This window comes from Stenella coeruleoalba (genome assembly GCF_951394435.1).
Source record: "Stenella coeruleoalba genome assembly, chromosome: 11".
Lineage (NCBI taxonomy): Eukaryota > Metazoa > Chordata > Mammalia > Artiodactyla > Delphinidae > Stenella > Stenella coeruleoalba.
The window spans coordinates 70,875,721-70,889,374 of record NC_137157.1 but is presented as its reverse complement, the minus strand read 5'-3'; the positions used below and the strand labels follow the sequence as shown (position 1 = coordinate 70,889,374).

The following is a 13,654-nucleotide window of genomic DNA, read 5'->3' as shown; positions in this document are numbered from 1 at the left end:
ACTCATGACCCTAGTACAGGACATAAAAGAGAAGGGGGATATCACAGAGTCAGAGATCTCCTGGGGAGTGAGGGCTTTGAGCCACATATCAGACACTCCAACCCTGGAGTTCAACACCAGGAAGATGAGTCCCCATAGCAGATTAAACCACCAGTGGGACTTACAAGAGGGCTGTAGAAAACAAGACTCCACTCACGAAGAGTGTGCACACACAGTTGCTTACTCCTGGTAACAAGAGAGAGAAATCAGATTGAAAATCCTCTGATGGCTTTCCTTGGGCTTTCCCAGCATGTGTCCCAATCTGCACCAGTTGCCTTCTTTAGAAAAGTTCCCAGATAGGACAAAGGCTACATTGCCAAGGAGAGTGTGCAGTTATGGGGGAAGGAACTGGAAAAGAAACAGCACTGCATCTGAATGGGGCAAGGGCAGCCATTACTTGTGCTCACAGAGGCTCCGAATTGGGAGCTGTCTCAAGCTCTGACTGGCTTGCCAGGACTGTCTTATCACATGCTCTGGCCTGCACTGGGCACCCACTCTGGCCCCCTTGCTCTAGCACTGCTCCCCTCTGAGGCAATGATTCTGTTGCTGTGGGGAGGGAGAAGACACATTTAGAGGGAATGGAACCAGCTTAGACCTGAACCTCAGGGCTTCTGCTCCAGCACCTTGGGACTCAAAACTGCCCCCAGTAAGATGGTAATGGCCACTGAGCATAGGAGAAGCTCCAGTACACATCTGGCTCTGGATCTAGTCCTTCTGTCTCCAGCCCCACATTCCAGCAGAATGATAGTTACCAGCACACTGTAAGAGGAGATGTGACCCATGCTCACTTCAGATCCAGTTCTCCCACCAAAGCCACTGGACACACAGAGATTGGTAGGGGCACTACAACACAAGAACACTCCTTCAAGAACTGAATAGTTAAATGTTTCACCTAATTTCAAAGAGACTGAGAAAGTTAAATATGAAGACAGAGAAATTAGTTTCAAACAAAAGAGAAAGAAAAGAACCTCTGTAAAAAAACAACTAATGAAGCAGAGATAAAGAGTTTAAAGCATTAGTAATAAGAATGCTAACTGAACTTGGGAAAAGAATAGATGAAGACAGTGAAGATCTTAACTAGGAATTAGAAAATGTTAAAAAGAACAAGTCACAACTGAAGAATGCAATAACTGAAATGAAAAACACTAGATGGAATTAGCAGCTGACTACATGATACAGAAGAACACATAAGCAATCTGGACGATAGAATAATGGAAATAATCCAATCAGAACAGCAAAAGAAAAACATATTTTAAAAAATTGAGAACAGTTTAAGGGACCTCTGTGACAATATCAAGCATACTAACATTTTTTTAAATTTATTTATTTATTTTTGTCTGTGTTGGGTCTTTGTTTCTGTGAGAGGGCTTTCTCTAGTTGCAGCAAGCGGGGTCACTCTTCGTCTTGGTGCATGGGCCTCTCACTGTTGCGGCCTCTATTGTTGCAGAGCACAAGCTTCAGACGTGCAGGCTCAGTAGTTGTGGCTCACAGGCCTAGTTGCTCCGCGGCATGTGGGATCTTCCCAGACCAGGGCTCAAACCCGTGTCCCCTGCATTGGCAGGCAGATTCTTAACCACTGCGCCACCAGGGAAGCCCCCATACTAACATTTTTATTATGCGGGTCCCAGAAGAAGAGAGAAGGGGGTCAAAAGTGTATTTGATGAAATGATGGCTGAAAACTTCCCAAACCTGAAGAAGGAAACAGATATCCAGATACAGGAAGCACAGAGGATCCCAAACAAGATGAACCCAAAGAGACCCAAGACGTATCATAAAGAAATGGCAAAAGTTAAAGATAAGGAGAGAATTCTAAAGGCAGCAAGAGAAAAACAAAGAATCACTTACAAGGGAACCCCCATAAGGCTATTAGCTGATATTTCTACAGAAGCTTTGCAGGCCAGAAGGGAGTGGCATAATATATTTAAAGTGCTGAAAGGGAAAAACCTACAAACTAGGGTACTCTACTCAGCAAGGTTATCATTCAGAATTGAAGGAGAGATAGGAGAAGCAAAAACTAAAAGAGTTTATCAATACAAAGCCAACCTTGCAAAAAATTTTAGAGGGTCTTCTCTAAGTGGAAAAGAAAAGGTTACAACAAGTAGTAAGAGTTGATATGAAAGAAAAAACCCTACTAGTAAGAGCCAATATATAGTAAAGGCTGTGGATCACCACTTAAATAAGCAACTATGAAGATTAAAAAACAAAAATTGTAAAATCAACTATAACCACAATAGACTTTTAAAGGATAAACATGAAGAAGCAAAATATGACATCAAAACAGAAAATTTGTGGAGGGGAGTTTAAAAAGTAGATCTTTTAGAATGTGTTTGAATTTAAATGATTATCAGTTTAAAACAAGTAGTTATAGTTGTAGGTCAACATATATGGACTCCATGGTAACTACAAGTCAAAACCCACAATTATAGATACACAAAAACTGGAGAGAAAGGAACACGAGCACACCAATAAAGAAAATCAAACCACAAGGGAAGAAACTAAAAGACAACTACAAAACAACCAGAAAACAAGTAACAGGATGGCAATACGTATATATCTATCAATAATCACTTCAAATGTCAATACACTAAATGCTCCAATTAAAAGACACAGAGTGGTTGATTAAATAGGCAAAAAGTCCCATCTATCTGTTACTTACAAGAGACTCACTTCAGAGCTAAAGACACACGGAGACTGAAAGTGAGGAGATGGAAAGAGATTCATGCAAATGGAAACTAAAAGAAAGCTGAGGTAGCAATACTCATAACAGATACAGTCTATAACAAAGATAGAGAAGTGCATAATATAATGAAATGGTAAAGGAAGTGATACAAGAAAAGGGTATAACATTTGTTATCATGTATGCACCTAAACATATAAATCAAATATTAACAGACATAAAGGGGGAAATTGACACTAATACAATAACAGTAGGGAACTTTAACATCCCACTTACATCAATGGGTAGATTATCCAGACAGATTATCAATAAAGAAACAGTGGCCTTCATCATCAAAAAAATCTACAAACAATAAATGCTAGAGAGGGTGTGGAGAAAAGGGAACCTTCTTGCACTGTTGGTGGGAATGTAAATTGATACAGCCACTATGGAGAAGAGTATGGAGGTTCCTTAAAAAACTAAAAATAGAGCTACCATATGACCCAGAAATCCCAGTACTGGGCATATACCCTGAGAAAACCATAATTCAAAAAGACACATGCACCCCAGTGTTCATTGCAGCACTATTTACAATAGCCAGAACATGGAAGCAACCTAAGTGTCCATCAACAGATGAATGGATAAAGAAGATGTGGCACATATATACAATGGAATATTACTCAGCCATAAAAAGAAACGGAATTGAGTTATTTGTAGTGAGGTGGATGGACCTAGAGCCTGTCATACAGAGTGAAGTAAGTCAGAAAGAGAAAAACAGGGCTTCCCTGGTGGCGCAGTGGTTGAGAATCCGCCTGCCGATGCAGGGGACACAGGTTCATGACCTGGTCTGGGAAGATCCCACATGCCGTGGAGCGGCTGGGCCCGTGAGCCGTGGCTGCTGAGCCTGCATGTTCGGAGCCTGTGCTCCGCAGCAGGAGAGGCCACAGAAGTGAGAGGCCCGCATACCGCAAAAAAAAAAAAAAAAAGAAAGAGATAAACAAATACCGTATGCTAACACATATATATGGAATCCAAAAAAAAAAAAAAATGATTCTGAAGAACCTAGGGGAAGGACAGGAATAAGGACTCAGACATAGAGAATGGACTTGAGGACACAGGGAGGGGCAAGCATAAGCTGGGATGAAGTGCGAGAGTGGCATTGACATATATACACTACCAAATGTAAAATAGATAGCTAATGGGAAACAGCTGCATAGCACAGGGAGATCAGCTCGGTGCTTTGTGACCACCTAGAGGGGTGGAGAAGGGAGGGTGGGAGGGAGACACAAGAGGGAGTGGATATGGGGATATATGTGTATATATATAGCTAATTCACTTTGTTATACAGCAGAAACTAATACAACATTGTAAAGCAATTATACTCCAATAACAATGTTAAAAAAAAAGATTAAAAAAAAAAGAAACAGTGGTTTTAAATGACACATTAGACCAGTTGCACTTAATAGATATCTATAGAACATTCCACCCAAAAACAGCAGAGTACACATTTCTTTCAAGTTCAAATGGCATGCTTCCCAGAGTAGATCACATGCTAGGCCAAAAAACAAATCTCAAAAAACTTAAGAGGATAAAAATTATATCAATCATCTTTTATAGTGAAAATGGTATGAAACTAGAAAACAATTACAGGAAGAAAAATGGGAAAAACATAAACCTAAGGATCTAAAAAGCATACTACTGAAAAACCAATGGGTCAATGAAGGAAATCAAAGAGAAAATCAGAAAATACCTAGAGACAAATGAAAATAAAAACACAGCTTTTCAAAATCTATGGGACACAGCAAAAGTAGTTCTAAGAGGGAAGTTCGTAGCCATACAGGCCTACCTGAAGAAAGGAGAACTATCTGAATAAACAACTTAAACTACCATCTAAAGGAATTAGAAAAAGAAGAGGAAACAGAGCCTAAAATCAACAGAAAGAAGGAAATAATAAAGATAAGAGAGGAAATAAATAAAATTCAGACCAAAACAAATCAATAGAGAAGATTTAATGCAAATTTGTATCAAAATACCCATGACATTTTCACACAACTAGAAGAAATAATTCTAAAATTTTATGGAACCACAAATACCCTGAGTGGCCAAAATAATTTTGAGAATGAAGAACCAGAGCTGGAGGTATCATGCTTGCTGACTTCAGACTATACTACAAAGCTACAGTAATCAAAACAGTATGGTAGTGGCACAATACAGACACATAGGTCAATAGAACAGAATAGAGAGCCCAGAAATAAACTCATGTTCTTATAGTCAATTAATATATGATAAAGGAAACAAAAGTATACAAAGAGGAGGAGCTTCCCTGGTGGCGCAGTGGTTGAGAGTCCGCCTGCTAATGCAGGGGACACAGGTTCGTGCCCCAGTCTGGGAAGATCCCACATGCCACAGCGTGGCTTGTCCCGTGAGCCATGGCTGCTGAGCCTGCGCGTCCGGATCCTGTGCTCCGCAACGGGAGAGGCCACAACAGTGAGAGGTCCACGTACCACAAAAAAAAAAAAAAAAAAGAGTATACAAAGGGGAAAAGACAGTCTCTTCAATAAGTGGTACTGGGAAAACTGGATAGATACATGCAAAAGAATGAAATTAGAAGATTTTCTTAATACCATATGCAAAAATAAGCTCAAAATGGATTAAAGAGCTAAATGTAAGACCAGAAACCATAAAATTCCTATAAGAAAAGATAGGCTGAATACTATTTGACATTTTTTGGGGTCTGTTTCCTTAGGCAAAGGAAACAAAAGCAAAAATAAACAAATGGAACCAAATTAAACCTAAAAGTTTTTGCTCAACAAAGGAAATCATTGAAAAAATGAAAAGATAACCTACTGAGTGGGAGAAAATATGTGCATATTATATGACAGATAAGCAACTAATATCAAAAATATGTAAACAGCTCATTTAACTCAATATCAAAACAACAAACAACCCATTAAAAAAATGGGCAGAAGATCTGAATAGGCATTTTTCCAAAAAGACATACAGATGGCCAATAGGCACATGAAAAGATGCTCAACATCACTAATCACTGACCAAGTCAAATCAAAACCACAATGAGTTATCACCTCACAGTTGTCAGAATGGCTGTCATCAAAAATACTGCAAATATCAAATGTTGGCAAGGATGTGAAGAAAAGGGAACCCTAGTATATCATTGGTTGGAATGTAAATTGATGCAGCCACTATGGTAAGTGATATGAAGGTCCTCAAAAAACTTAAATCCAGCAATTCCACTCCTAGATATATATCTGAAGAAAATAAAAACACTAATTTGAAAAGATGCATGCACTCCAGCCTTCATAGCATTATTTATAACAGCCAAGATATGGAAGCAACCTAAATGTCCATCAATAGATGAAGGGACAAAGTAGTTGTGGTATATATATATACAATGGAGTATTAATCAGCCATTAAAGAAGGAATGAAATTTTGCCATTTGCAACAATGTGGATGGACCTGGAGGGTATTGTGCTTAGTGAAGTAAGTCAGACAAAGTCAAATACTTAATGCTAGCACTTATATGTGGAATAAAATATAAAACAGATGAACGAACATAACAATATAGAAGCAGACTCACAGATACAGGGAACAAACCAGTGGTTGCCAGTGCAGAGAGGGAAAGGGGGTGGAGTAAAATAGGGGTAGGATTAAGAGGTACAGACTGCTATATATAAAATAAATGAACTGCAAGGCTATATTGTACAGCATAGGGAATATAGCCAATATTTTGTAACTTCTAAAGCGGTAGAATCAATAAAAATATTGAATCACTGTTGTACACCTGAAAGTAATATAATATAGTAAATCAACTACACTTCAATTAGAATTAAGTAATAAATAAAATACAATAAATAAACAGATAATACAATTTAAAACTGCCTGGGTGGGAGCCAAATTCGAATCTGATGGTTGGGAATATCCTCTTAGAGAAGATGCCATTTGACCTAGGATATGAGTAATAAGAAGGAAGTCTTTGCAGAGGAGATTCTATCAGGCAGATAAAATAACTAGCACAAAGCCTTTATATGAAAAGAGTGCGGTATGCTTTACTTGTAGAAAGGCCAATAGTTCCAGAGCATAGGCTCTGAGTTGAGGAGGAAGAAGTGTGCTGGAGTCATAATAAGAAGGGTCTTATACATCATAGTAAGGAGTTTAAATTCTTTCTAAGTGTGATAAGAAATCATTGGAAGATAGTAAGGCAGAGAGTGATATCTAATTTATGGTTTTTTTAAATTATTCTGGGTAGACAATGGATATTGGTGGAATAAAAGTGAAAGCAGAATAGCAAATTAGGAGACCTTTTTTAGTATTTGAGGAAGAAACGTTGGTAGCCAGCATTAGGTGATAATGGAGATAGAAAGAAGTGGAAAATTTTCAGCAGGCAGAGTTGAAAATTTGCAGCTAATTTGGATGTTGGCAATAAATGGAATGGAAGACTGAATCGATTTTGGCTTGAGAAATTGGGGGTTTGGTTGTACCATTTAGTAAATATGGTAAAGTCTCACAGAAAGACAGATTTGGGGGTACATAGTAAATGTTCTGTCTTGATTATATTGCATTTGAGAAACCTTTTAGACATTTAGGAGGAGATAGGAAGTTGCACATACATGTCTAGAGGTCGAGAGAGAGACGAGCTTGAGATAAAATTGTGTGTACTCAAAACCATGGGCCCAGGTGAGAGGTTTAAAGAAGATTCATATATAGAGGAGAGGAGTGTGCTCAGAATCAAGTCCTAAGTCATTCCACCATTTGGAAACTGGGCAGAGGACATGGAGCTAGCAAAGGATGATTAATGAGAAGGAAGAACCTGAGAGATAGGAGGAAAGATTATAAGAGATTATGAAATTTAAGAAAAGATATTCAAGAAAGAATTGGAAGGTCAACTCTGTGAAATACTGCAAAGATGCTAAGTTTTAAAAGAATAAAAAAGTGACATTAGATTTGGCCAAGTGGAGATGATTGAAGACCTTGAAAACAGAAGTTTCAAAAGACTGGTGGAGGGGCTTCCCTGGTGGCGCAGTGGTTGAGAGTCAGCCTGCCGATGCAGGGGACGCGGGTTCGTGCCCCGGTCCAGGAGGATCCCACATGCTGCGGAGCGGCTGGGCCCGTGAGCCATGGCCGCTGAGCCTGCGCGTCCGGAGCCTGTGCTCCTCAACGGGAGAGGCCACAACAGTGAGAGGCCCACGTATTGCAAAAAAAAAAAAAGAAAAAGAAAAAGACTGGTGGAGAGAGACATCCAAATGAAGGTTGATGAGAAGAGAATAAGAGATCATTTTATTACCTACCTCCCAGGGTCCCAGTGCATTAAATGAACCCATGGATGTAAAGTGCATACCATAGTGCCAGGCAAACAGTACAAAATCAGAATTAGCCATTGTTGTTGTCACGTCATTATCAGTATTATAATTCCCAATGTGATACAGCTTGCAGAATTGAAATTGGATATGGTGACTATCAGTTGCATGTTATTACTTTCACAGCTCCAAGCCAGCCTCCAAGGATCATCAGTTCCGTAAGGTCTGGTTCACGCTACATAATCACCTGGGATCATGTGGTTGCACTGTCAAATGAATCCACAGTGACAGGATATAAGGTATATAAAAGATTACTAGATTATTTCCCACACAAGCTTCATTCTTACAAAGAGTGACTGATGTTTGTTTTTTTTTTTTTTTTTTTTGCCAAAACCTATCCAGCTCTCTTTTATTCTAGCTGTGAAGCAGAATCAGATGACATGATAAATTTTGAAATGAGAAAAGATATTCAGTGAATTCTAGAAAAATACTATGTCAAATGAGCAAGATAGAATAACTGCTTTAAAGAATAGAGTTGTTAGAATAATTGGTGTTTAAAAAAGAGAGAAAGAAAGAATCCATTTTTGTTTGACAATGATTAAGATAGTGTCACCAAGCACACAGTGAATTCTTTGATGTATGAGGTACCCTCTGTAAATGAACAAAAATGGAAAAAAAGGTTATTTCTATATATTCTCTATATCACACTATCACATTTTTCAGTCAACACTAACTTTTAGAAACAGTGTGAAAAAATTTTAATTACTAGGCAATTTTTAGACTAATTTAATATATTGAAAGAGCCCTCATTTTTTTACCTTTTTCATAAAAAGACACATTCTCTCTATTTTGGTAATTTCAAAAAATAAAATTTAGATGCTTAAGATGCATCCTCTTGGATCACCCTAAAAATAGATGAAATCAATTTCTGTGAATTAAAAATAACATGAATTTTCCAGCTAGTATTACACACAGTTCCCTAAGATTTTTTTTTAATTAATAAAAGTATAAGCGTTTTTATTCTGGTTTTAATGTTAGGGCATTGACTCCTTATTGCCAATTTATTAAACATAAATATTTTGAAACTTTTAAAGGTACTCTATAGACCTGATGGCCAGCATGATGGCAAGCTGTATTCAACTCATAAACACTCCATAGAAGTCCCAATCCCCAGGGATGGAGAATATGTTGTAGAGGTTCGTGCACACAGTGATGGAGGAGATGGAGTGGTGTCTCAAGTCAAAATTTCAGGTAAGCCAATCATTTAAGGCACGTTTTAATTAAGTACTCGTAAGTTCTAGGCCCATATGACTCTCAAGGGTAAATGTGGGACTGATATTCACACTAATATCAGTATCATTTGTAAGGAGATTTGAAATGGTAAGGATGCCCTGAAACTTGAAACTTCTCCCTTTATGAGTCACAAAGTACATTTGCAACCTATCAGATACCTATTGGTTATTATCTGGACAGCAAAGCACAATTAAAATACCATAATGCATTAAAATGGTACATAATACTAGATCATTAGATAATAATATCCAAAATTCTCTTATATCAAAAGGAAATTCACTGGACAACTATCAGTATTCTTCTCACCCCCTTTTCTTTATCTTACACATATTAATATAATAAGATAGAAAGACAGTAGATGATAGTTCCTTCCTTTACCAGTATGTCTATTTGTCTCAGTATAGCTATTCCTTTTCTGCAGACTCTAATTATTTCTCACAGCATTGGTTAATTTGAAATAAATATTTAAGGCAGTTATTTCTTCCTGTAGAACTCTACTAATTTTAAAAATTTTGATATTTTCACTCACGCTGTATGCATGGTATAGTTTAATTATATTGAATTAAAATTGAGGTCATTTTGAGAATTTTATGAGACTATGAAGTGCTAGAATATGCTAAAGCAAAGATGGCAATAATTGATTTAGAAGAAAATTTGGTGATTTATAGCTAAATAGATGAATATGTTACATATGAACCTAAAATAAAAACCCTTTGAAACAATTCCAGTGTTTTTTGTCCAATCATGGTTATGCAAAGAAACTGTTGAATTAACATTAGGAAATGTCAGATGTTAGGTGAATAGTACTATTCTAGACTTTTTAAAAATATGTTTGGATTTATTTGCAAATTATTTAAAGTATTTGCAGTGAGAAAGCATGTAAATACAAATGGAAATTTTAGGTTTTCTTATAAATTCAAATTATTTACATTGAAAATACTTTTAGTTTAGACAGTATTATTATGTCTTTTTAGAAAATTGTGAAAATATGAAAGGAAAAGAAAATAGTCATATTCCAAACACTAACTGCTTAACTAATGTTCAGTGGAATTTACTTTTAGTTACCCTATATACATATATAGTTTCATGTGATTTAATATATTGTGTCATATCCAAATTTTATCAATTATGTTCTATGAACATCCCCCATGTCATTGAAAACTTTATGCATTTTATTTAAAATTATACATAATATTCTCTCAAACAAATGTACAAAAGTTATCTACCCATTTCAGTTTTTCCTATCATAAATAACACTATTTTGAGTGCATTTTTATAAATATTTCTGCAGGTTAAATTTAAATAATCTTTCTGCAGGTTAAATTTAAACAATAAGTTAAAGAGTTTTACTTCTATATTTCAAAATTTATTTTAAAATATTTATCAACTTATATTCCTATTATCATTGTGTATGAGTACTAATGTTGCACCATTCCAACATTAGTCTCTTTCTTTTAAGTCATCACTATTTTAATAGGAGAAAATGGCATCTTTTTATCTTTGAAACTTTTTCTAAATTTTGAACTTTGATAACACACAGCTTCCATAGTTTCACACTTAGCAGGGCTGTTTCACAAAAGGAAATGAGAGGCAAATGTGGACATTATTTTGAGGGTGGTAAAATGCAAACGAACTAAGTAAAGTACTTTTGAACACTGACCTTCCCTGTCTAAAAGCCAGCAGTGGAACACTGTTGCTCTCTTCATTTTTACCCTTGATTCATTCCTAATGCAAAGCAGAACGTAGTTTCTGGAATTTAGACTATAGAAGTTCTTAGCAGGGACAGATGCTGTAGCAGTGACAGTAGCATTAGTACATTAGTGGTGTGCTGGTAAATGTTAAACAATTGACTCTCCTGGGTAGGAGGAAGCCCTGGTTTATCGTGTTTGCCAATTTTTGTGATGCAAATATTTCATCATGTCCGATTTCAAGCTTCCCACATGATGTCACTAAATGTGGAGTTGGAAAGAAGTGGTTAGGAGCACACTGTGATAGGATTGTCACCATACAGACGCAACAGGCATAACCTCAAGAGCACTGAAGACAATTAAAATGTAGTAAATAATTACGAAGTGAAGAGACTGAATATTTACTACCTTTGTTTTAAACTTTTTCATTTAACTAATAAGTTTACATAATTTCAATTTTAATAACAGTGTTTTCAACAACTAACTTAAACTTCCTTAAAATGTGATGGTTGCCTTTTGGAAGGTAGTATGGACCAGCTGCAGCACACCAAGTTTATAGTCTGATTGCCCAGTGTAAACAGCCCATGTGCAGAAGACACGGAGTATGGTTTTTTAGAAACCTCAAACATAGTTTCCTCTTTTTTTGCTAAATAATGGAAAATATTCTTATTAATGCAGAATTTCTATTATTTATCTCAATCTGACCATAACTGTACAAAAAAAAAAAAAACCTGTAGAATTAACATTAGGAAATGTCAGATGTTTGGTGAATAGCACCATTCTAGAATTTTCTCATTTAAGTTTGGATTTATTTTCAAATTTTTTAAATTATTTGTAGTGAGAAAAGCATTTAAATACAAATGAAAATTTTAAGCTTTCTCATAAGTTTAAAAGATTCCCAGTACTTTCATTTGTTTCAGTTTTCATGCCTAAAATATGTAGCCATGAATATAATACACTGCTACATTTTCATATTTATAACATTATGCTGTCCATTCATTGATTCATTCATTCAACAAATATACATTAAATGCCTAAAATATGTGAGGCATAGTTTACATACTTAAAATGTACTACCATTTGTACATTTCCACATGCCTTCAAGTCCACATCACAATCATTCCTCGCTGGCTCTATGACAATTCTAAAAATTTTTTAGGCTGCCAGTTTTGACTTCCTATAGTCCATTCCCTATGCAGCAGCCAGACTGATCCTTTCAAACATGTCAAATCATATAACTTTCCTCTTAGAAAGATATCCTATAAAATGAAATCTAAATTCCTCACCACCTACCTTTATAATCTGGCCCTGCCAAACTCTCTCCCCTCAGTTAATTGATTTCACCCTTGGTCCATTGACCTCTTTTTGCTTCTTGAACATACCAACATTGTTCGTATTACCTTTAATCACCTGTACTTTTTCTTGCTGCTGCCTGGGATTCTCTGGATCTTGGCACAGCAGGTCATTCTTGTCATTTTTGTTTCTGCTCAGATGTCACCTTCTCAATGAAGAATTATTATACAGCCATCAATGTAAGATAGCCCTCTACTCCAATGTTTTGTCATATCATGTCACTTTTAAAATTTATTCATAATATTTATAGCTATTTAGAATTATCTTATTAATTTATACTGTTTATTGTCTATCTTTATCTTTACTTGAATGTAAGCTCTGAGGAGGCAAGTTCTTGCCTGCCTTGTTCAACCCTTGAATCCCCAGCACTCAGAGGACATATCTGGCACATAACAGGGTTTTAACAAATAATTCTTGAATAAATTCATGATTTCTCTATAGAGTAAGAATAATTTGGCAACTTAAACTATAATTTAGATGTCTAGAATGTTGATAATGCTTTCCCATTGGGTACGTGATTTACATTATGACATACTCATCCACAAGTTTGATTCTTACAAAGATTAAGAATTCTAGAAAATTTATTAGACATGGTAATCTGTAACTCCACTTATCTCTGACCTGAACACTGTCAGCTGCTGTCTTAATAAATTGTTCCCTATCAGATGTTTATAGCTCACAGTGAGGCAAACATAATACTGTAAATGTTTCGTCACAAACATACTATGTCTAATACATTCTATATTGTCTTTTAAGAATCTTTTGTTTTATAGATCATTGTGAGTTAAATTAAGAATCTGGTGAAGATAGCTACAATATTCTAAATATAAATTTTAATAAATTAATTTAGTTTATGACATATTCACTTACAAATGTTAGAACATAGATTAACAAGGACCTTTGGTCATAAATAAATGTCCACAGAGAAGCGTGTATTTCATTACTAATGTGTGAATGTGCATACTTTGAGCTTTTATTTTCCTTTTAGTTTTAAACACACTATAGCTATCTTAGTCAAATGAAGACTTTCAAGGACATTTTAGAGTCTGGACTTCTTCCTGAGGGCAAAAAGTAGTCATTTGAAATCTTTAAGGTGGGAGTAATATGATAAGATATTTGCACTTGAAAAATAACTTTCGTGATTATGGAAAATATATATAGTAGGGGAGTAAGATATAAGGAGATGAATTACAAAGTTATTGCCATAGAAGGATTAAGATGATGATGGTCTGGACTGGAAAAAGGGTAGTGGTAAAGTCTAGGGTAGGTTCTAAAAGAACAAGGCATCTTTTCCACTTGATTTAAAGGTACTA

At 36.0% G+C, this 13,654-nt stretch overlaps 1 protein-coding gene across 2 annotated transcripts in view; it reads left to right on the top strand.

Moving 5' to 3' along the window:
- Nucleotides 1-13,654, top strand: part of CNTN1 (contactin 1) — a 371,087-nt gene that overhangs the window by 316,865 nt on the left and 40,568 nt on the right. For both annotated transcript variants that reach the window (XM_079938240.1, XM_079938239.1), the window contains 2 exons: nt 8,194-8,306; nt 9,102-9,258. In XM_079938240.1, coding sequence (XP_079794366.1) covers nt 8,194-8,306; nt 9,102-9,258 — 270 coding nt within the window. The remainder of the gene's footprint in view (nt 1-8,193; nt 8,307-9,101; nt 9,259-13,654) is intronic.